Genomic DNA, 21,467 nt, shown 5'->3' with positions numbered 1-21,467 from the left:
AGTAGAATTTGGTGGTCAAAGGTTAAGGTCACTGTGACTTCTTCCGTTACATTCTAATCAATGTTTTATCTGAAGAACGCTATGAGGTAATTTCTTCAAGTTTGGCACAAACGTCCACTTGGGCTCAATGATGATTTGATTAGATTTTGGTGGTCAAAGGTCAAAGTTTGAAGTCAGAGTGACCTTGCATCCGTCTCATTCTCATGAAGTTGATATCTCAAGAATGCCTACATGAATTTTTTTTCAAATTTGGCACATATGTCCACATTGAGTCAAGGATGAGCTGAGTAGAATTTGGTGGTCAAAGGTCAAGATCACTGTGACTTGTCCCTCATATTCTCATGAATCTGTTATCTTAAGAACACCTTGAGATTATTTCTTCAAATTTGGCACAAACCTCCAATTAGGCTTAATGATGAACTGATCAGATTGGTGGTCAAAAGTGAAAGGTAAAGGTGACTATGGCCTCACAAAACATGATTTTAGGCCATAAGTCAAGAATTCATATGGTAATTATGACAAAATTTTCCACAAATGTCTCATTCATTATTTTCCGTAATGGCTTATCCCGTTAGGGATCATGGGGGGGCTGGAGCCTAACCCAGCTGACACTGGGCAAGAGGCAGGGTACACCCTGGAGAGGTCACCAGACTATCACAGGGCTGACACATAGAGACAGACAACCATTCACACTCACATTCACACCTACGGCCAATTTAGAGTCACCAATTAACCTGCATGTCTTTGGATTGTGGGAGGAAGCCGGAGTACCCGCTGACACAGAAAGAACATGCAGACTCCACACAGAGGGGCTCTCCCACCCAAAGGTTTGAGCCCACCACTCTCTGAGGAGACAATGCTAACCACTGCATCACCATGCCGCCACAAATGTCTAATAGGAAAAAATGATGAAGTGATAAGTCAGTTCAGAACCTTAATTAAATTACTGTACTCAGTGCTGACAATAAGAATATGCAGTCAGACCATTTCAGAGGGATTCAGTAAACACTCTTATATTGCTCATTAAGTTCTCATAAAAAAGTATTAAGATACATTATGCACTATTCACCAATAATGTAGATAGAAGACATTTTATTAAGACTTCTGTTTTATTTTGAGTTATGAGCAATGGCAGAGAAGATAAAAATTCTTTGAAGATGAGCCAACTGGATCAGAGAGGCTCTTCAGATCTTTTGGAAACTTCTGACACTCCCCATTATATCACAAATAAGCACAGGTGCAGCTAAAGGGATAATCTAACTGTGCCCACACAAGTTTGGCTCGTGGGATTCTCTTTATGTGGGGAGATCATGTCTTTATACTGTGCTGTGGCAAAGAGAGAGGGAGAGCAAAAGTGAGCTTAGATGCCCACTGAGGGCTCCTTAAAACACCAAGAGAAGCCGAATAAGGTCCCACTGTGTATAAACAGTATTAAAACAAAATTGGGGCTTAATGTTGTAGTAAAAGAAGTGCACATTATGATGCATACAGACAGCATTAAAAGTAAAAAACGCTGCTTTTTAACTGTCGATACACAATTGTCCATTGGCTCATTAAGGAAATAAATAGACAATAAAGATAAATAGATGCATCTACACTGGTTTAGTCAGTTTGACATTAAAGAATCATTAGAAAATGCAACAGAGAAGCCATCATGATGATTATATGATTGGTAGCAGACGATAATTAATTAGAAAGAACTTCTGTGATTGTGGTATGAGCACACAAAAGCCCATGCAAGGTTAATTGTTGCCAGGCAACATCTGCAGTCATTTTGAAACAGACTAATGCTGGAAGATGTTGGAATAATTATTTACTGAAACAAAAACATAAGTTTACCGAACTGAACTGTTAATAGCATGAACATAAAATGAAAGCTCAGACCGTACTCTCACATAAACATGCACCTATGCTTTAAACACGGCCAGTTTTAGCAAGTTTTCTACCATATGCTTCACTGCAAGATTGCTTACAGTAATTATATTTGATGATTATTAAATATTGCTGTAATGTATTATGAATGCTAATGTCAGACAAGCTATAAAAGGAGAAAGATCCTGATCTCTCTGGCTATATTCTGCAGGATATTCTCTTGTACGCTTATATTGAATTTAATCTTATACAAAGTGTAATGTGGTGAATATCAGTACATTTTAAAGTAGATACTGAAATGTAAAGAAACACATGGTTCGTAGAAATACCTTCCAGAGGATGCCGAGATAGACTGGAGTTCATCCCAGCATGCACTCAGTGAGAGGCAGTGAAACAGTCTGGATAGATTTCCAATCCATCAGGGTCAACATATTCACAATCCTGCTTGGCAATTTAGAGTCACAAATCCATTTGCATGTGAGCCCCCGGAGGAAGCCCACACACCCACGGGGAGAACATGCAGACTTATTATAGAAAGAGCTTTGGCTGAAGATTAAAACCACAAGTCTGTTTTGTGAGAGGACAGTCCTAACTACCAGGCTGCTGCCACAGTGACATGTGGCTGATTGCTGCTGGTATTCCCTGTCATAATATAACAACATTTTAATGACTTAATTAGATAGCACATGCTCATTAGGTACCATGAAAATTTACCATGAGGTACCAAAAAGATGAGAGGTAAGTGAAGAGAGACTTTATTGTTATCTATCTTTAAACAGTCAGTACGTTTACATGCACAGTTTAATTCCACTTTTAATCGGAATGAAAGGCCATTCCGATTAAAAGTGGTCATGTAAACGGTCATTCCGATTGAAAATTAAATCCGAATAAAGGGGGTGGTTTATTCCGTTTGTCATTCCGAATGAAAGAATTTTGTGTGCATGTATACACTCATTCCTCTTTAAGTTCATTCCAGTCTTTCTGCGCATGCTCGTTTCCTTGCCCTTCTGGTTCGATGACGTATATAGCGCGCATAGCAACGGGCTGCATAGCAACGGGCTGAGATAGAGCAGTCGGACTCGTTGCACTCACCGGTTTCCATTTGCCACAGCACGATCTTCTATCTCCCTTCTTCGACCTTCTACCTCCCTTCTCCTCCTCAACAGATGAAGCATTAGCAGAACAAGGTTGTTGTCTTACTGCTGCTTCAAGAATATAAGCAATACACGCCCGAAAAAGGCACTAAGAACGGCGGCGTCAAGCATCTTGTTATCCGGAGCGAGGACTACAGTGTTTTCTTCCAGTAAACGTAAACACGTGACATCCGCCCCGCCCCCTATCCAATCAGAAACCTTCCCTGCCCCAAACCTTGAGCAGACCTGACTAAAGGCGATTGAACTGATCTTCCATGTAAACCTTCATTCGGAATGAATATTTCCCATGTAAACTACCTGGAAAGACTTTAATTCTGAATGATTTCATTCAGATTTATTTCATTCCAAATGAGAAGCCATCATGTAACCGTAGCCAGTGAAGTTCAGTTCACAGAGGAACGAAAGTGTGTTTTGCTGGTCCCAGTGCAAAACAAAAGACTGAATGAATGAACATAAGGTGCAAACAAACAGAAAAAGATACAAGACAAGGTGCAAACATATAGTGCAGTAATAGAAAAAATATAAAAACAAGTAGTGTAAATATGAATACAGGTGTACCGTGTAAACAACAGACAAAGCACTTCCCTGAGGATGCTCATGTAGTAAGGTGCGAGTGGTCCAGGTGAAGTGAGGTAAGCTGTGAAGTGTGGATGTGTACACAGACACTGTGATGTTTCCCGTTGACCTCAAGGGATGCAAAACGTTAAAACCCAGCGAGCTTACAAAAGCTCTAATCATTTTCTCACCCATGATGCACTTGGCTAGCAAAGTTAGTGCTGAACAAATTAAATCACATCAGTGGGGAAATAAGGAAGCATGAAAATTTGCTAATTGGATTAGCCCACCTGATGATGGCGGATGACTGTGAAAAGTTCAATTGTCGCCAGTTTTTTTTTCTTTCCTTTTTTTGTCTGACAGGCTTGTTGACCATCCACACGCTCGCTAAGCGGATGCATAAATGCATGACAAGCAGCACTAATGCAGCTTATGAGAGCTTGTTGTTCTTCTGAAATGGGCCTGATTGCACTCTGCACATCAGCATAGTGAAGCATCATAAGAGTCATAAGAGTTTTTTTCACTGCTGCTTCCTTTACATTAGCAGTCCATCAGGAAAACACTGAGAGAATCAAGCAGTAACATTTTTCCTTCATTCTCCATTCTGCCTAGCCCTTGAGCAAGGCACTTAATCCACTTTCTGGTACAGTGAAGATTGAGTGGGGGACATGAAATATAAACATTTGAGAACCTAATCCTGAATATAATGCTCATTGTAGTGCTTTTCAATACTGACAAAATCACGTATTGTTTTCTCAGTACCTCAGTATTAATGTGATTGATGTGTTACAGGGTTTTGAATATGACTATAGTTGTTTGTTTTCCTGCCGCATTTAATCTAAATTAGAGGTGACATTTGAGAGAACTGTAGGGCTTCAAATCAGTGCTCAATACTTTTAAGGATATTAAATAACCATTTTTTAACTCAGATCTAGAAAATAGGACTATTTGTATGGTTTTACTCACGGGCAGTCACCACAAGCATTCAGTTTAACGTGGCATGTGATTGGCCCTCTGCAGCAGCAGCAGCAGCAGCAGCTACAACCCATATGCATACCGATGTAAATAGCCACATTGGCTACTCCAACTCAACAACACATTCAAGTCTTTTCCAATAAAAGTAGCTAACACTAGGTGCTAGGGCTGTAGTCTCCTCGTCGACTAGTCGATTATTTGGCTGATATGCTCTCGTCCGACCAAATTCTCATTGGTCAAATAGTTGCTGTGTTACTTTCATAAGGAGAAAAGTGCTACATCAACAGCTTTCCAGGATTAATCCATTATTTCCTGCAGCAGGGGGACAGGCTAATACCTGTGAAAATGGGGGTGTTTTCAAAACACCCCCATTGATGACAGAAAGTTGAACTCGCCCACCCTAACGCTCAGCGTCGCAGTGACACAGACCTCCTGTCTGTTTCTGTAAGCTGACACCATTTCCCTCAGTGGAAATGAAGCTTGTATTTACTTGTATTTCACAGATAAGAAACAATAAATTGTGAAGACAATAAAGCCTCCACTAAAATAGCATTTTAAGTCTTGTGTGTGATTTATCCTTCAGGGATACTTCGGGATTTATCCTGGCTTCATATGAGCAGAGGAAATCTCCACTCGTCACTAGGCTAATTCATACAATGTAAAATGCCATAGGTTGGCGCTAATAACATGTTGTATTTGCTTAGAAAACGTGTTTAGTATAAGTTGTTTTGTCGGTGAATGTTGTGAGCTGTAATGGAGCCAAATTATGTGCCGTTACCTTTGTTTAATGTTGCTGTTGTCCCTGGCTTCATATGAGAAGAGGGGAAGATCGCTAGACGCTAGGCTAATTTATACAATGTAAAATGCCATAGACTTGTGCTAATAACGTTAGCATGTTGTATTGGTGGGGGAAATGTGTCCAGATAAAGACAAGTGTTTGTCTGTCAGTTCTGCGATTTATAGTGAAGCCAGTTTGTGTACTTGTGTTTGAAAGTGTCTCTATTAAGCCATGTTTAATGTGTGTTTTGAATCAACTATATAAATAAAGTTTGATTTGAACTAAACTTTACAGCACTTAACACAGTCCTCCACCGCCAACTAGTGTTTTGGAGGTGTAACTGCAGAGTGACAGACACACCACCGCAGAAGTAAAAATGATGTGCAGATTTTTTTTTCCCCATGACTAATCGATTAGTTGAAGATTATGTGTGACTTTAGTCGACCAAGATTTTCTTTGGTTGACTACAGCCCTACTAGCTGCAAAAGTCACTACAAGTTGCCAGATTACATCATCTTGCATTGACGCAACTCAAGGGAAAAATCCTGAACAAAACATTTGAATGCCGTACAAGCTGTAGCACTTATACCATAGTGCACCACTTTCCTGCACTTCCAATCCAGAGAGCGAGAGGGTCAAGGTAACCGTTGAAACTCATTGCAACTGAACTCCCATGGGGAGCAAAGTCTTCTCTCCTTTTGCCTGTCCCTCACATACTGCGCAGTGCAAAAGGAGAGAGGGAGAGGGATCCTGCGCTGATGGCTGGAGAGCTGCTGCATTTATTGGAATGAATTACAATATAATATACTAATGACTTTTCTCTGATGGTCTAAATAATTTGTTAAGGGTCTGAAAAGTTGCTAAATCCAGTGAGAAAGTAGCCAAGCTGGCAACACCTGCACCCCAGGTGCAAATAGCATTGTTGGCTACAAACGCCTGGGTGCTATTAGCATCTGCCTAAAAATATGAAATTACCATAGTGTTAAATTTTGCCACCATATGTTGTCATGTATAAAAACATCCAAAATGAACACTGTAAGCAAACAAACAGCATTTGTATATGAATGATTCTGTCCCAAGCTTTTTGATCCATATAAGCTGCTGATCACTGTAACCATGATCACTTTAAGCGGTTTTTACTGTATATGAATGTGAAACACTGCCGCCTGTAATCCAGTCAGTCTGCTTTCCCTGAATAAATAAAGAACAAAAACATCCGCTGTTAGTAGGAATGGCCCACCCACCACCATACACACACTCCTACTTCTTCAAACACATGACTGGAAATTTGCATTTAGAAAAATCCAGGGAAAAAAACTTTTAAAATAGTCAAATGCATCATCTTGCTTTACTGCTCAGCCAGCCAAAAAATAGAGAATTGAAATTTTAACACCAGCATACTGTAGTTTTCCATGTGGTTTTTGAATATAAAATTGTCCTCAAACTGTAATGCTTTCTCAAGCTGATAGACCCAAGAGTAAAGCTGTGTCAGAGTGAAAATTACCTGCGACTTCTTACACCTCAAAACACCGCAAAGCTTGAATCAATAGTTATCTAAGCTGATGGTGGAATCATTTTAGTTAAATTCAGTCGAGTAATTTTCATCAACAGATAGGTGTCATCGGCGACGGATTGGTTTTGTGAGTGCTAGGGGAAAAGTTTTCCATTCTCTTTGTCTGCTGCAACATCTCGGAGCTGTAAGGCACTGGTGCCAACAAGTCCCTCTTTTATGCCGGCATCAGAAGAAATTTCTGTCAAAGTCAGAAAAAGTATATCATCTCCAGAGGACAGCGGCAGAGAGATTAATCTGCTTTTCATGCATATGCTGCCGCGCTAGGACAAAACTGAAGTTGAATGAGATGCTATTTATATAAAACATATCAGCTACTTAACCTGTTGATAGACAGCGATACAATCAGCAGGCACCTAATCCACAGTCTCGTGTGTGCGCACTCATGCTGGTGTGTGTGTGCATAATGCATATTGCAGTCTGCTTCTAAACTTGTGTTGCAGCACACACAGGCACACTGGTTTTATAACAAAGATTCAGATCAGCTGGCAATTTCTCACACATATTGAGCTGTATGCTAAAGAGCTAATTAACAAGGGCTGTTATGGAGTTCACAAGCTTCTCTGACATCTTAATTAGATCTTAATGACATTTCAGTTGGAATGGCTGAACTGAGTACCCCGAGATGAGGCAAAACCAGTGCTGATATACTGAAGGAAACAGGAGAGTGACTGACACTAGAGACAAGTGCGAGCAAGAAGGGGGAGAAGGACGGATAGTTGAGGAGATGCAGAGAGGATTAAATGGTAATGAGGAGGCATTGGAGGACATTTGCGCCCTATATGTACCCACCAGTCATATAGTATGTCTTAGCTTGAGTTAGAAGTAGGATTTGATTAACACTGATGATACACTTCTCATTCTGTCGCTCTCTCTTCAGCGTTCTCGCGCTTTATCATCCGTCTTCTCTCCTTTCCTCTCTCCCAGTGGGATGCGGGACTATACGTTGCCCAGTAATTACTCTGCCCATGTCCCAGTAGCATCACATGTCTCTTTTGGACCTCTTAATCAGATTCTTAGCATTTATTACCAATGAAATTTTAGAGCACTCACTCTGGAAATAACTAGATATGCACTGCACTGCCAATGGAGATAACATGATAATGGTATTTCTGGCAGATAGACGGCTGATTAGATACAATAATTTTCTGTAGTGCTGTGTTTTGCATTGTAAATGATTCTGCATGATCTGCAGTGGATTGCAGGGAATAGTCTCTCTTCTTTTTTTTTCTGCTGGGCAGGCTGTGTATTTTTAGCTGAAAGGTTGCTGCACGTTTATGCAACTCCAAACAAAGTCAGTGGACTGCGATGAAAGAACAATGGGCTGCAGTGAATGAGCAAACTAGTGCACGAGTCCGCGGACCTCAAACTACCCGTGTGATTACATCATTTTTAGTAACCCATAATTACCTTCCGGGCTGGGGGGTACCATATGCATGCGTACGCGGCACAAAGAGACACACAACATCAAAACCATGACAAGAGAGATGGTAACTGATTCAAATCTTCGAAGGCAAATATTTATTTACCAGATGAGTTGCTCTGTCTATGTTTTCCTGGGCTCAGCTGGCCTGCACTGCCCTGCACTTGAGAGCAGCCATTAGAGAAGAAGGGACAGGGAATTCAGAGAGAGAAACAGCATAGAAAACTAGGGGACGATGATGAGGAGCCCGCAGAGAGTGCAAACCAGAGATTACATCAGAGAAATTGAGGGAGGATAGGCTAAATAGAAACTTTGTCTGAAGCCCCTCGCGAGGAGCAGAGTGAGGAATAAACAGAGAGAGTGGATGTGGGTTGAAAGATTGGGCAACAGGAGACACATTACTAAGAGTCTGTTGGTTGCTACAGATGCTGTTCTGTGTGCAGCCATGTCTGTTTATCACTTTCCTCTTCTCCCCAAGCCCTCTGTCTCATCTCTATTCTACCCCTTCGGTCTAGCCTAAATCTGTCAGAATACAGCCACAAATACCTGGCAACAACCACCATTTACAACCACCCCCTCGTCTACCCATCTTTCCCCCCTACAATGCCTCAAGCTTCTGTTCATTTGCACTTCCTCCCTGTTACTCTCAGCCTTTATTCATTTTACTTAGCCTTTATGGGTTTACTTAGCATTTTATTCGCCCATAAAGAGCGATAAAAGAAAGAGCTTGTTTTTCTGTAGCACGATCAGCAATTCATTCGAACAGATCTGGGTCCACAGATGCCTGGGTAATTTGGTAGTTTTCCTCTCAAGAAGGCCATGATTTTTTTTCTCTATTACTAGCGCAAAGTGGAACATTTAGGCCCACATGGCCTGTCCTATGCTCTCACAACCTACTTGTGGCATAAAGCATCTAGTATGAATAGTTTATTCTCATGCTGCAAACACTAACTGTTGCTGAGGCTTTTTCTCCTGTTCCCAGGCAGATGTAGTGTGAATCCAGGCCATAGATAGACAAGCCAAGGCCCCCACAAACTCTAATCTGCTTATGTGCACCAGCCTTAGCCCCTCTCTCCTACTGCTTCTTACCTTTGTGTAGCCTCCTTTCTGTGGCCAAGCTGACTGATGACCTATTAACCCTCATCTGGCAGGGCTTTAACTACCAGACAGCTTGCGCCTCACTCAGGCCTTTGGCTGCCGGTCATGAGGAGCAAAAGAATAGCAGTGTGTCACCCTGATAAGCTGTGAGTCAGTCATTGACTGACAAAGCTGTCAGATACTATATAGTGTACTCTATCTGTAGCAAGCGGATAGGGATTAATCTTATTCAGCTCTCTCATAATCACACTGTGTCTGGCATGCAGTGTATTGATCGCTATGGTAACGAACATCAGGAATTGCATATGGTCTGTCACTACACTGATTATTTACCCTGTGTGCGCACATCTCAGGTTCACGGAGGCAGATACCATTGTGATGGGGGACGTGACGTACGGGGCCTGCTGCGTAGATGACTTCACCGCCCGAGCCCTGGGAGCTGATTTCATGGTGCACTATGGCCACAGCTGTCTCAGTGAGTCCCTTTTCCTGTCTGTGTGCATGTTCGTCCGTGTCCCTGTCACTCTGCATGCATGATTGTACCACGCAGAGGAACGTGAAGTGGGTGAGCATCAAGGACTCCTCCTTACCGAGAGTGGGCTGCATGAAAAAGAAGTCAGAGACAGACAGAGCTATCGATCAACGGAACACGTAACTAGTTAGTGCAGCCCGCCCAGCTCCAGTATAGAAGGCATATCAGACCTTTGGAGCCTGGACATCACATTTACCCAGCAGATCAATGGGGAACATGCATTAGTGCCGTCCTTTGAAAACCTCAAGCAGTTCTTGAGGACCTTCACCCTCGCCCCCGCTGTCTGTCTCGCGCAGAACATGGGAGGAAATGCTAAATCAATAGTTTTGATATATCCCTGCCAGAACAGCCTCACCTCTACCAAATACCAGAAATGACCAACAGAATTTTAATACACAGAAAAGCTCTTTCTGTGTTGGTTTGCGCCGTTTTTTGTTTGTTTGTTTGTTTGTATGTGTGTGAGATGTGGGTGCTCTTTTATTATTTTAGATTTGTGTATGTTTACAAAAGAGATAATATGTGCACATTTGCACTCAGAAGAACCCAATAAAGGCAAAGATAAAGGCACCAAAGATCAGTTCTTTGTGGGCTGTGACATCAGATCAGATATTAATTGATGGAAGAGATTTTCAAACAAATGAGATGAACTGCAGATTCTCAAAGAATCCGTGTGTCAGGGTGCCAGTGTGCATGTGTACCTGACCTTCATCACTCAATCATGAGGACATCATCTGCACTGTTGCCCAAGATGTCAGATACCTGTAGAAGATTAAAGACACTGTGTGCTGACTGACTCATAGAGAGTCTGTCTCTCCTGCTCCCCTTTCATTTCCTCTACAGTATCTGCTTTTGTGAATATTGGTGCCAGCTCATCTTTTGTCATCATAAAGCGCCTCCGTCTAATGCAGGGCAACATCATAAAACCATGTTTTTGTTTCTAATAATATTTGCTGATATGAGAGATGGGACTTTTAACCTTATTGATGTTTAAACAACCCTGAGCAAGAGAGAGAGAGGAGATAAAACACAAAAAAATCAAAATTAAACTTCTTTTTATTTTTACTTACCAAGAAGGGAAAAAGCAGCCTGAGAATAAACAGAGCTGGCACGACATAGAAGCCTTGCTGAGATGCCAGACCAGCTGCCATAGCTGTTAGTATCACTGGACCTTCTTCCACATCCCAAGCAGGTCCTCACTATTTTGGTGGCATGACTCATTTCAGAAGAGCTTTGCAAAGCAAAACTTATTCAAGGCGCCAACTTTAGTTTGAGCTAGTTTTACTGACGTAGACCAGCATGACGCTTGGGTTTAGATAACGGCAAGTTAAAAGCTCCTGTATTACACATAATTATGGGGTCAAAAGTCTTGTTTTCACCCACAGAACACCTCCATTACGACTGCCCTCTGTTTTTTTCAAGCGCCAGCTCTGGCTCATGACAAATGCCTGCATTAGAGTTGCGTAAAAGTTGAATTCTGATATGACTATAAGGCTAAGACGCACCAAACCGACATCAAAGAACTAGAGGCCATGAAGGCAGACTGTTGCGTCACCTCTCGTCGCCTTTGTCTCTGTCAAAAAGCTGCACTTGAACACACCACAAAGACTACAGCCGACAGCCAGCTAGCGTGTACGTTCTGCTGGTAGGGGTCGTCTGGAAACCAGAAGACCCAGAAGCCAGTTAGCATCCTAACAACACAGCCCTATGTTTAAAGAGCAAATAATATTTACACTGCAAACAGACACACAATAATGAACCATTTCTGCTTAAGAGCTTAATGGTAAGTAAAAATAATCTTACCTAATATAACAAGATTATTTCATTTTATACCCACCTTAGTCATTTGTTTGCTTTCCTCACTTTCGATTCTCTTCTCAGCTAGACTGACAGAGTGATTTCATTCACCATCAGGCCCTGCTGTCTCCAACGCCGATTCAATATGTTGAATTGGTTGAAAAAAAGCCGACAAGGGCCGACTAGTGCCAGCAGTGCGCTAGTTGGCCCTGCCAAAAGCAGGGTGACAGACGCTCACTAACCAATGATCCAACATTGACCAACAGTGGACCGTCTGCTTGGTGTGTCAGGGCCCTGAGGTTATAAACCACAAATTGGACATGGATTGCTTTAGGTCCATATATTAAAGGCACCAAATGATTGCTGTATTATTCATAAAGTTGTCCACAAGCACAATTTAAAATGGAACCGGTTAGTACATATTGATTTGTAAACAAGCCGTTTGTAAATAAGCTGGTATACCATTATGTCCAACCTTTCCTTAGTCCTAACTGCTATGAATGTACCTGCGTATTTGTTTACATGGGAGCTAATAAGCAGCTGTGCCGAGTGACTTTATCGCTATAACACAAAGGCGAATAAAACCACTGATGGGGCAAGTGAGTCCTGTCCATCTCATTGACTGTGTCCCTAATTGCGGCGTCTAAGTGCTCTCAGGCTACCATGCTAATGTGAACACAGATCGATGTCACTTTTCTTTGCCCTTTACGTTTCGGGAGTGCCTATAAACAAGCAACAGACAGCGGGTAGTTTCACTCCAGGATTTTTACTCAACTCCTCCGGTCCTTTTTAGCCTCGTGATATATTTAACTCATTGGTTTCATACTCAACATGTGGCCTGCAGCAACGCTAACCCTTTTTAAATCCTTATCCATCTCCTTCCTTTCCCTCTCTGCTGAAACTTGAGCCCATTCATTACTTGTGTTGCCTTTTAATTGACAACCCACCATTCCTACCTCCAAACACACATCCACACACACTCTGTGCGTTATTTCCTTTCCTCTCATCTCTCCCTATCTTTTGGAATTTACATAGAACGCGATTAAATCGCCCACCCCCACCCCCAAACTGAATTCCAGTGCTTTCCAGCCTACTGTCATTGGAATTTCCCATTTCCATTCCTATCTGCCTTCAGTCTTTTGTAAAGACATGTATCTCACAGATCTCTCCCTGTCCACCCATCGGTGTTCACCCTCTTTTTCCTGCCTCTCTGTCATGCTTTCCTCCACTATCTCCCTCTCAGCTTTGCTTTAATGTAGGCCATCCGGTTGTAAAACATTTGCACCATAATGGGCCATTTGCTTAATCATAACAAAAAAAGTCCCCTTGCTCCTGATCTGCAAATTAAATGTAACACGAAAGGAAGAATAATTATGATGATCAACGCCAACGATAACTCTTTCTTATCCGAGCCCTTTCCCCCCATTCTCTTGGACTCTCGCCTACTTTTTCAGCTTCTTAACTCAGCACGTCTCCAGCTACCTCTCCTAGGCCCGGGCACGTAGTAAATGGCCTGTGAAATTAATGGCATTAATAGCAATCGCATGTGTCCCTCTCCTTCCCTAAATAATTGAGGTACTTGCATCAGTTCCTGCGTGTGCTGGAGGTTCACGCCGAATGAGTTTCAGTTATATCACACGGGCGCCTACAGAGATCCATATATGTGCATGTCCTGTGTTGCCATATGTATCACCGAACATGTACTGCGTGTTAATGTTTGAGCCACCATCAATAGTGCATATACCGCAGGCTTACCTGACATAACAGAGTGAATTATTCATCTGTCTTTCTCCCGTCTTTGTCTCCCTGCAGTCCCCATAGACTCCACAGCAGGTATTAAGATGCTGTATGTGTTTGTGGACATCCAGATGGACAATGCACACTTCCTGGACACGGTCAAGTTCAACTTCCCTCGCGGACAATCTCTGGCACTCGTCAGCACTATTCAGTTCGTGGCAGCACTGCAGGTGATTAAGCACTGGGTCTGTCTGATTGTGTGGGAATGCGGGTGAGTCTATTTTTGAGTCAGAGACACAGGGTTCCTTCACAGTATGGAATTTGGTTTTAGTAATTTCCAGGTCTGGATAAGTAAGGAAAAAGGAAAACAGAGAATGGAGAAAGATATATGTTTCCAGACTATTGCCCCTATTCTGTTTTCTAAAATTTTCAGAACATCTAAATAGAAACTGATCATACGAGCAGTGTTCTTCAAGGTTGTCTGAACATTTATGAGATATGCAGAGATGTAGTTATCAATAAAGTAAACAAGGTATCTTTCCTGCATAAGAAAACCTTTATGGCCTCATTTCATGGACACAGTGAATAAACAAGGCTGCACAGATGCTGCGAAAATGAAATTATTTAACTTTTTTTCCAGGTAATTTCAGTTCTTATTTATAAGGGAGACTAAAAAAATATGAGGGAACAATAATATAGTTTTATTTATTCAGCATGTTCAGGGAAAATAATACCACTATAGGTAGCTCCAGTTAGTTTTCTTCCACTCTGGGGAGAGATGTTTGACAGTGGAACATCAGACTTACAGTAGGAGCATAGAAGTGTGGACTGAATGGCCACAATGCAAGTTTTCTGAGGGCTGGCTTGACAATCCCAAATATAAAGCCTGATTGGCTCAAGATTCCATATGTGAAAGGAAAGCTTGATGCAAACCGTGTGACATCGTTTGACATCTCCAACATGGGAGAGGCGGCAGTTGTCAGAACATGAGATACATGTGAGGAGATTGATCGTAAAAGCATTTACTTAGATAATTAACATCCATTTATTTGTACTCAGATGTCAAATATGCTCTAAAAAAATCTCCCACGAAGTCTGGAATATTGAAATAGAAAATGTGTAGGAACCCTGGAGACAGCTGGCGTATGGTCGCTCTGTATTTTTATCCGAATGATGACTGTCATTTGTGTTTATTTTCTGTTTTACCCAAGTATTTTTGTATGTACAGTATAGGAACACACACACATGCATACATTCTTTTGTGCATTTGTACAGTATACTTTTTCCGGTCCCCGGCTTTTATGAACAAGCCCGCACTCCACACCTAAGCTCAGTTCAAGTGTGGGTTTGAGAAATCCGGCAGCAGTTATTTTGGATATGAAAGGTGGAATGAACTCGGAAGGCCTCTCGGTTCAGCATCGTGCTCAGCTCTGCTCTTTACATAAGCAGTGGCAGCAGCTATAGTATTAGGCTTTTTTTTGTGCTTTTTTTTTTTTCTTCAGACTCGCTGCCTCTCTGTTCTATAATGCATTCTGCTGCTTTCATGTGCTGTGCTGAACCAACACCACTTTGGGCTCTTGCTAATGTAACCACTGATATTTTTACACCACGCTCTGCCCATGTGGGTCATATTTATGTCGGGGTGTTTGAGTGCATCCATGTGTATACGTGCGCATATGTCTTGGTATTCGTAAGCTGTGTATTATACGCATGTGCGCCTCCTTCTCACTCATGTCTTATGGTGTGTAGGCTTGTTGAGGTCACACAGTATGGGCGGGAGAAGCTGGGAGTTCATCTTTATTCCCTGTGGACTGCCTTAAATTAGTCTTAAACCGTTCAATTTATCCTTCCACCTCCAAGCACACAAGCTCAGGGTTTGTTTTTTTTTCGCCGTAATTGTTTTTCTCTCATCTTTTTACTGAAATTAAATGAATGTAGGTGTTTGGAAGAGTTGATTTCTCTTGTTAGTATTAGACCCTGTCTACACGCATACAGATATTTTCCACCTTACTTTATAAAAAAACTTCTGTCCACACAACCTTTCTTTTACAAAATATTTCCGTACACACTAGAACTCAAAAATTTCTCCAAACATGTCTCCTGCAGTCTCCTCTTGTCCCAGAGGTAGTTCAGTGTACTCCAGCCTACATTTTCAAAACAGTGTTTGGAGATCTCATCACTGCTGATTCCAGCGACATAAAAGGATGAAGGAGCTAACTCAGAGACACGAGTGATGCTCTGGACATGCATAAGTTTTCCGTCCACTCCTCATCGAAAATGAACCCACTCTGGGAATCCTTCAAAAAAACTGTTGTTTCTGGCGGACTTTAAACTGCAGATGCTGAAGTGAAGCAAATAACACTGAGCGCAGCGGACGGCTCCTTTTGTCCGTCTTTACTCAGGTAAAGTGTAAAGTAGTCATCAGAAAAATGTAAACAAACCTGGAGTTTGCCGTTGTTTTTATTGTTTCTCGCTCATGCTCACAAAGCAAGAGCATACACACACTGAGGAGATGGCATCGTTTCCCAAACGCTCCATTTCACTTGTCCACAAGGATACAAATTAACCAGGGTTTTGAAAAATTGGCACCTTAGAAGACATTTTAAAACATCTCAGAGGAAAAAAATCTGTATGCATGTAGACAGGGCTTAGAGTGCTCAGGAAATATATAAATATTTGTTTAACTTGTGAATGTGTTGATATTCTTCTCATCTACATCTTTTTATTGGACTTATTTTTTAGTATCACATGCCATGTGTTAGACAGTTTCTTCGGCAGTGCACTACAGACTCATGAATCCATACATATAACCATGAGTGGCCATACTGGGAGTTACATAATATAAACAGGACCCATTCAGGATCTCTTCAGGGGCACATTTTCAGTGTTTCCTTTGACCGTTATCATTCATTGCATCATTGCCTTCTGTCTGTGTTTTTGTTTATGCTTTAATATAGAGAAAAGTGACAAAATTTGTCATGTTAAAGGAGCTATATGTAAGAAATCTAAAGCAAATAGTCATAAAAATAATACTAATATGTCACAGAGACTAAGGAATAATGTTAATATAACATACTGATCTCACTGACAACAATAGTACAGCCAGAATATTTGCATCTAAAAAAAATGTTTGCAGTCTGCAAATCATGTTTATGTTTTGAATTTGTGTTTTGACCTGTTGCGCCACCCACCGCCGTCTACCAGTCACACAGTCAGTAGAGTCTCAGCACCTCGAGTCTGTAGGGGAGGGGGGGCGGACACGACTCGCGGCAGTATTTTGAATTTGAGTGCAGTACCCATTTTGGCCACATTCTTACATACAGCACCTTTAACTACACATATTTAGCATGTTAAATTTTCTCACTTTCTGTCTTTTTTCCTCACAAATACAGACACTCAGTGGCATGAACACATTAAAGGCTTCCATCATCAGCTACTCTGGATTCATTTCAAGCTTGGCGCATCTAGATGTTTATGCTGACGCGTCTCTAGAAATAGAGAAAAAGCAGGAAGTGACAGCATAAATAAGCCTTAACATAATGCCTTAAATACCAATCAATAATGGGATGCTCTTACTACTGATAAAGGCTTCTGTATGTACTCTGACTGACCAGGTGAAAATACACAATATACAAAACTATATACATATGTATTACATTAGTATTGTAATAGGTTATATCTGTGTGGTTTAGATGAAACAAGACAGATATAGCCAATTCGTCTCTGTGCCATTCAGTGCCAGTATTTGTGCCCGTATTTAGCATATAAAATTTTGTAATTTTCCTACATTAATGACTCGCCTCCCTTTTAATTTGCATCATTATAAGAAGAAGAAGAAAGAAAATGTGGCCATCCCAACCTTGTTGGCTGGCCTCGCTTTCATCCTCTTATAATGCATACAAGTTATGAATTGCATCCCCGTGTTACTTAAAGACCATACCCATGGCTATCTTTTTGGAGAGGCGTTCCAAACCTTGGGCGACTCCAAAACAAAGGACGGGGTTAAAGGTGAGCTCACCAAAACATGTGAATCTCTAACTGTCTTTCCGTCTCCCTTCCTCCACACTGCAGGCTGTGAGTGCAGCCCTCAAGCCAGAGTATGATGTGCTGGTCCCACAGTGTCGACCTCTGTCACCAGGAGAAATCTTGGGCTGTACCTCCCCTCGTTTGGACCGCCACGTCAACGCCATAATGTAAGAAACCTCCATCCTGCTGTCTCCCGCCTCACAGTTTCAGTCCAAGACCTTTTCTTTCTTTCTAGTAGTTAGCAGATATCCAGATAACACAAAGACATTCAGACAGCCCCCCCCCCTCCCTGCAGGTGCAGTAATTACCCCTGCCGTTGCCATGCTCACCTATGTGACATGAGGAATAATCAGTATGACATCACACCAGTCACACCAGCTAGCTGTGACAACTGGCTGTGTCTGCGTGCTTCCAATCAGACCTTTATTATATCCAGCCAGAAACAGCCGATGCTGATCCAGAATGGCAAGGCTAAAAATACCTTCATGCTGTGCAAAGCATTGCATTGTGTAAAGCCAGACAGGCATGGCCACTTTTGGTTGTTTCAATCCAACCGCAAAACATCCACATGCTCCCCAATTTTCTTTGTTTTACGGAAATGTTTTCACAGAGTGTGACACCTGCTGTGACACGTTCACGGCGAGAATTGATAAACTGCGCAACATGTCACCGTTTGTCTGTGCGTTTGTTTTTCGCTCGTGTGATTGCCCCCTTTATTTCCACTGAAGTAGAAAGAGATGATGAACCCTAAAAGACTAGCTCTTTGGTGTTTTTACATCAGCATAAAAACTGTGCATGTGAGACTTGCCAAAGTGATGCTTATCCTCCCTGTACTGCAGCGAGGAGAGTGCTCTGGCAAGGTAACATGTTCAGGCAACAAACAACACCTCCGCAGCTACTTTGTGTCGATGCATCTTGTGCAGCTCCACAGCAGAGATAAATCCTATGCTTTGTGGTGCACAGTCAGTTGCAGTAATTCCCCAGGTATAATATAATGATGTCTGGGTGCATCACCTGCTATGTCTGATCCGCACACATCTAGTGTTATTCCATGTGATTAAAACCTCCCAGTGCATGAGATTAAAACGGCTACACAAGGACAAGCTGTGCTATATGCATAAGCCAGGCCCTATGGGAGACAAAAGAGGTGTGTGTGTTTGTCTTTCTCAGTGTGTGTCTTTATGCGAGTGGAAGAAGTGGAAGGGTTAGGGTGTGCTTCACCTACTAATCCAGTGTGAGTTGTCTTTGATGTGTGAATCGGGGTGTGTAGTGGTGTGATGGGAGAGAGAATCGATTAAGCTGCCTGAGAGTAAGTACGCCTCCCTCTCACTCTCACACTTCTCTTTCACTCTTCGTCTCACTCTGTGTCTTCACACAAGTTCGATACCCATGTACAACGTACAGATGTGTTCAGGACTTCAACGCTCCCCAAGTGGGATGTATCTCCCTCCCTCTTTCACATCCACTCATGCAAATAGTGTACAGATTTATTTATGAACCTAAATGGAAGAAATGTTTTATTTAGCTGTGAAAGCTGTATGCAAAGTGTAATTACTGATTAACAGTTTCCCTCTATTAACAAGCTTCCTTTTACCTTTAACAAGTATTTTACTGCTGGAAAGATGGAGTTTTCATAAAACTGGGCTGTCTGTGGGGAAGAAAGATGCAAATACCTTCGAAATCGGTGCGACATGACTTGAGAAAACAGAGGAAACAGGCTGTGGCATTTGCTTTTCCTCAAAAGGTAGAAAAACTACAACTTCCAGAATGCACTGCGCCAGACCAGACTAATAAATGCTCCTGCTAGTGGGTGATGTAATGCAACATTGGTCGTTTTGACCATAGACTGGTTTTGACACAATGAAATAGTATGGCAGCTGGCTGGTAACCAACGATCTCGAATTCCAGTTAAAGAATAAACTAATATATGTTTCTAAAAACTTTTTAGGCAAAAAATAGGAAACACAGTAATAACATCTTGGTTCATATTTAATCAGCACTGCTTACTTTTACTGTTTGACCCTAGTATTTTAGGCCTCCAATATGGCACCCACCACAAATTCTCGTACAACAGCCAAACAGTGCACTAAAATATGTTTCTGAAGGCATTTTAGATGAGAAAAAGGAAATATGGGAACATGATCTTGATTTATGTCTATACCAACACTACCTAGTTTTACTGTTTGATCGTGAGTTTGGTCTGACTTTGAAAAACAGAGGGGCGGTTCTCTCACTCGATTTGCTTCTATACTCTTATGTGTCTGTGGTGGGCATGGATGTGTAAAGAGGTGTTGGCAGCAGAGTTGGGTAAGGGTTACTTTAAAAGTAATAATGATGGTGTGAAACAGCAGAGGCACTTTGTCAACCCGCTGAGTTAACGTTACTGTCATTAGCATCAAGCTAGCAAACAATGGTACATCCTCACGGTCGGACATAAAGTAATAACATTAACAAATAGCGGCGGGGCTTTTACTCACCACAACTGCAGAGGCTCCCAGCTTCATTTGAAACAAACTACATTATAGACGGTCCGTTATTTATTAATCCCTCTGTGTGTTTATATATTTACTTTTTATCCGCTCCGTTGTCTTTGTAAAGTTAACATATCGCACCGTCATTTCAAACTCAACACTTGTTTCAAATTAAAAGCCCCTTATAACCTCGGCTGAGAGAATCCCTCCATTTTCTAAATAGGCTTTTATTCTGAAACATTTGTCAGAACTTCCTGTGGAAGATACAGTAGCTTGAATGTTTGCGTATGGCGCTTCAAATGTAGCTCCTGCCATCTGCTGACGCTTTTAGGTGACTACAACAACATGTCGGCTGGCACATGAACAGACACAGTGACTCAAATAATACTGAAAGTGATAAAAATAGGACAAGAATAACCCGATGACATCACGCACGTCATGAAAGACGACCGGGGATAATTGGTGAGTACCATCGTGTAGTGTGTCATGTCTGTCGGCTCGTGTAGTGTGTCATGTCTGTCGGCCAAGTCACGGCACGATTTTATGACTCCACAATCATGTAATATGACAAAGTGACTGTCAGAATGGGCGGAAAAGTCGTGTAGTGTGTACCAGGCATAATGCAAGTCCTGAGTCTGACCTGTCTGTTACCGAGTCCTACTCCACCTTTTTTTAGCCTCCACCGTAGACAACGGCAGCATTTCTCCGACCATGTAGCGAGCCACAAGCTCTGTGGCTTATTTCAGATTGATAGGTTTAACGTTATCTCCGTTATTAGAACCAAAAGACAGTTGTTGCTGTTTCGGAGCTGAAGGACCAGCGTTCTAAAAGTAACAGAAGTAACTGATGTCTTGTTTGAAAATGTACTCAAGTATTTGATTACTCAAACAGCAAACTAACGCGTTAGGTTACTCGTTACTGCAAAAAGTACTCTAACCCAACTCTGAGTGGCAGGCATACAAAAATGCCCAAGTACAAGTTGTATTTTGAGCAACAGCCCTAGCTCCAGCGAATATCTTGCCAGTGCAAGATGGATGAACGTTTACTGCAGTTAATTTACACATACCACCCACATTTTTATGATACACACCTGGTTGAAAATTTTCAAAATATCCCTTTAATGAATACCATCTCCAAGTGAAACAGCATAGAACAAGCTCTTCTTAACAGTGCATGATTTACATTACCTCTAATACAATAACTTTAGATTTAACATTGTGTTATTTTACATTAATTAGGTGTGAGTCAGTGCTCCAAAGAAAATGTTAGTTGTAATTGCATTTTACCTAAGCTATGAGCATTATAGAGAATGAGTACTTGGGTATTAGTCTTTAAGACCCATCTTGAAGCTTTAGAAATGGCCTGGTCTGTTTCATTTCTATAATGAAGAAAAGTATTTCTAAAAGCTGCACTGAAAAGAGCCACGATCAGTCGACCATTTCCATCTGCTGCCTCCACTCTCGCTTGTAATAGAACAATATG

At 41.7% G+C, this 21,467-nt stretch overlaps 1 protein-coding gene across 1 annotated transcript in view; it reads left to right on the top strand.

Moving 5' to 3' along the window:
• Positions 1 to 21,467, top strand: part of dph1 (diphthamide biosynthesis 1) — an 88,608-nt gene that overhangs the window by 44,862 nt on the left and 22,279 nt on the right. The window contains exons 4-6 of the mRNA XM_050063884.1: positions 9,779 to 9,900; positions 13,564 to 13,718; positions 17,560 to 17,681. Of these exons, the coding sequence (XP_049919841.1) occupies positions 9,779 to 9,900; positions 13,564 to 13,718; positions 17,560 to 17,681 (399 nt within the window). The remainder of the gene's footprint in view (positions 1 to 9,778; positions 9,901 to 13,563; positions 13,719 to 17,559; positions 17,682 to 21,467) is intronic.

The sequence above is a fragment of the Epinephelus moara genome, chromosome 2 (genome assembly GCF_006386435.1).
Source record: "Epinephelus moara isolate mb chromosome 2, YSFRI_EMoa_1.0, whole genome shotgun sequence".
Classification (NCBI taxonomy): domain Eukaryota; kingdom Metazoa; phylum Chordata; class Actinopteri; order Perciformes; family Serranidae; genus Epinephelus; species Epinephelus moara.
The sequence above is the reverse complement of the archived record's forward strand: the minus strand, read 5'-3'. Positions and strand labels throughout refer to the sequence as shown.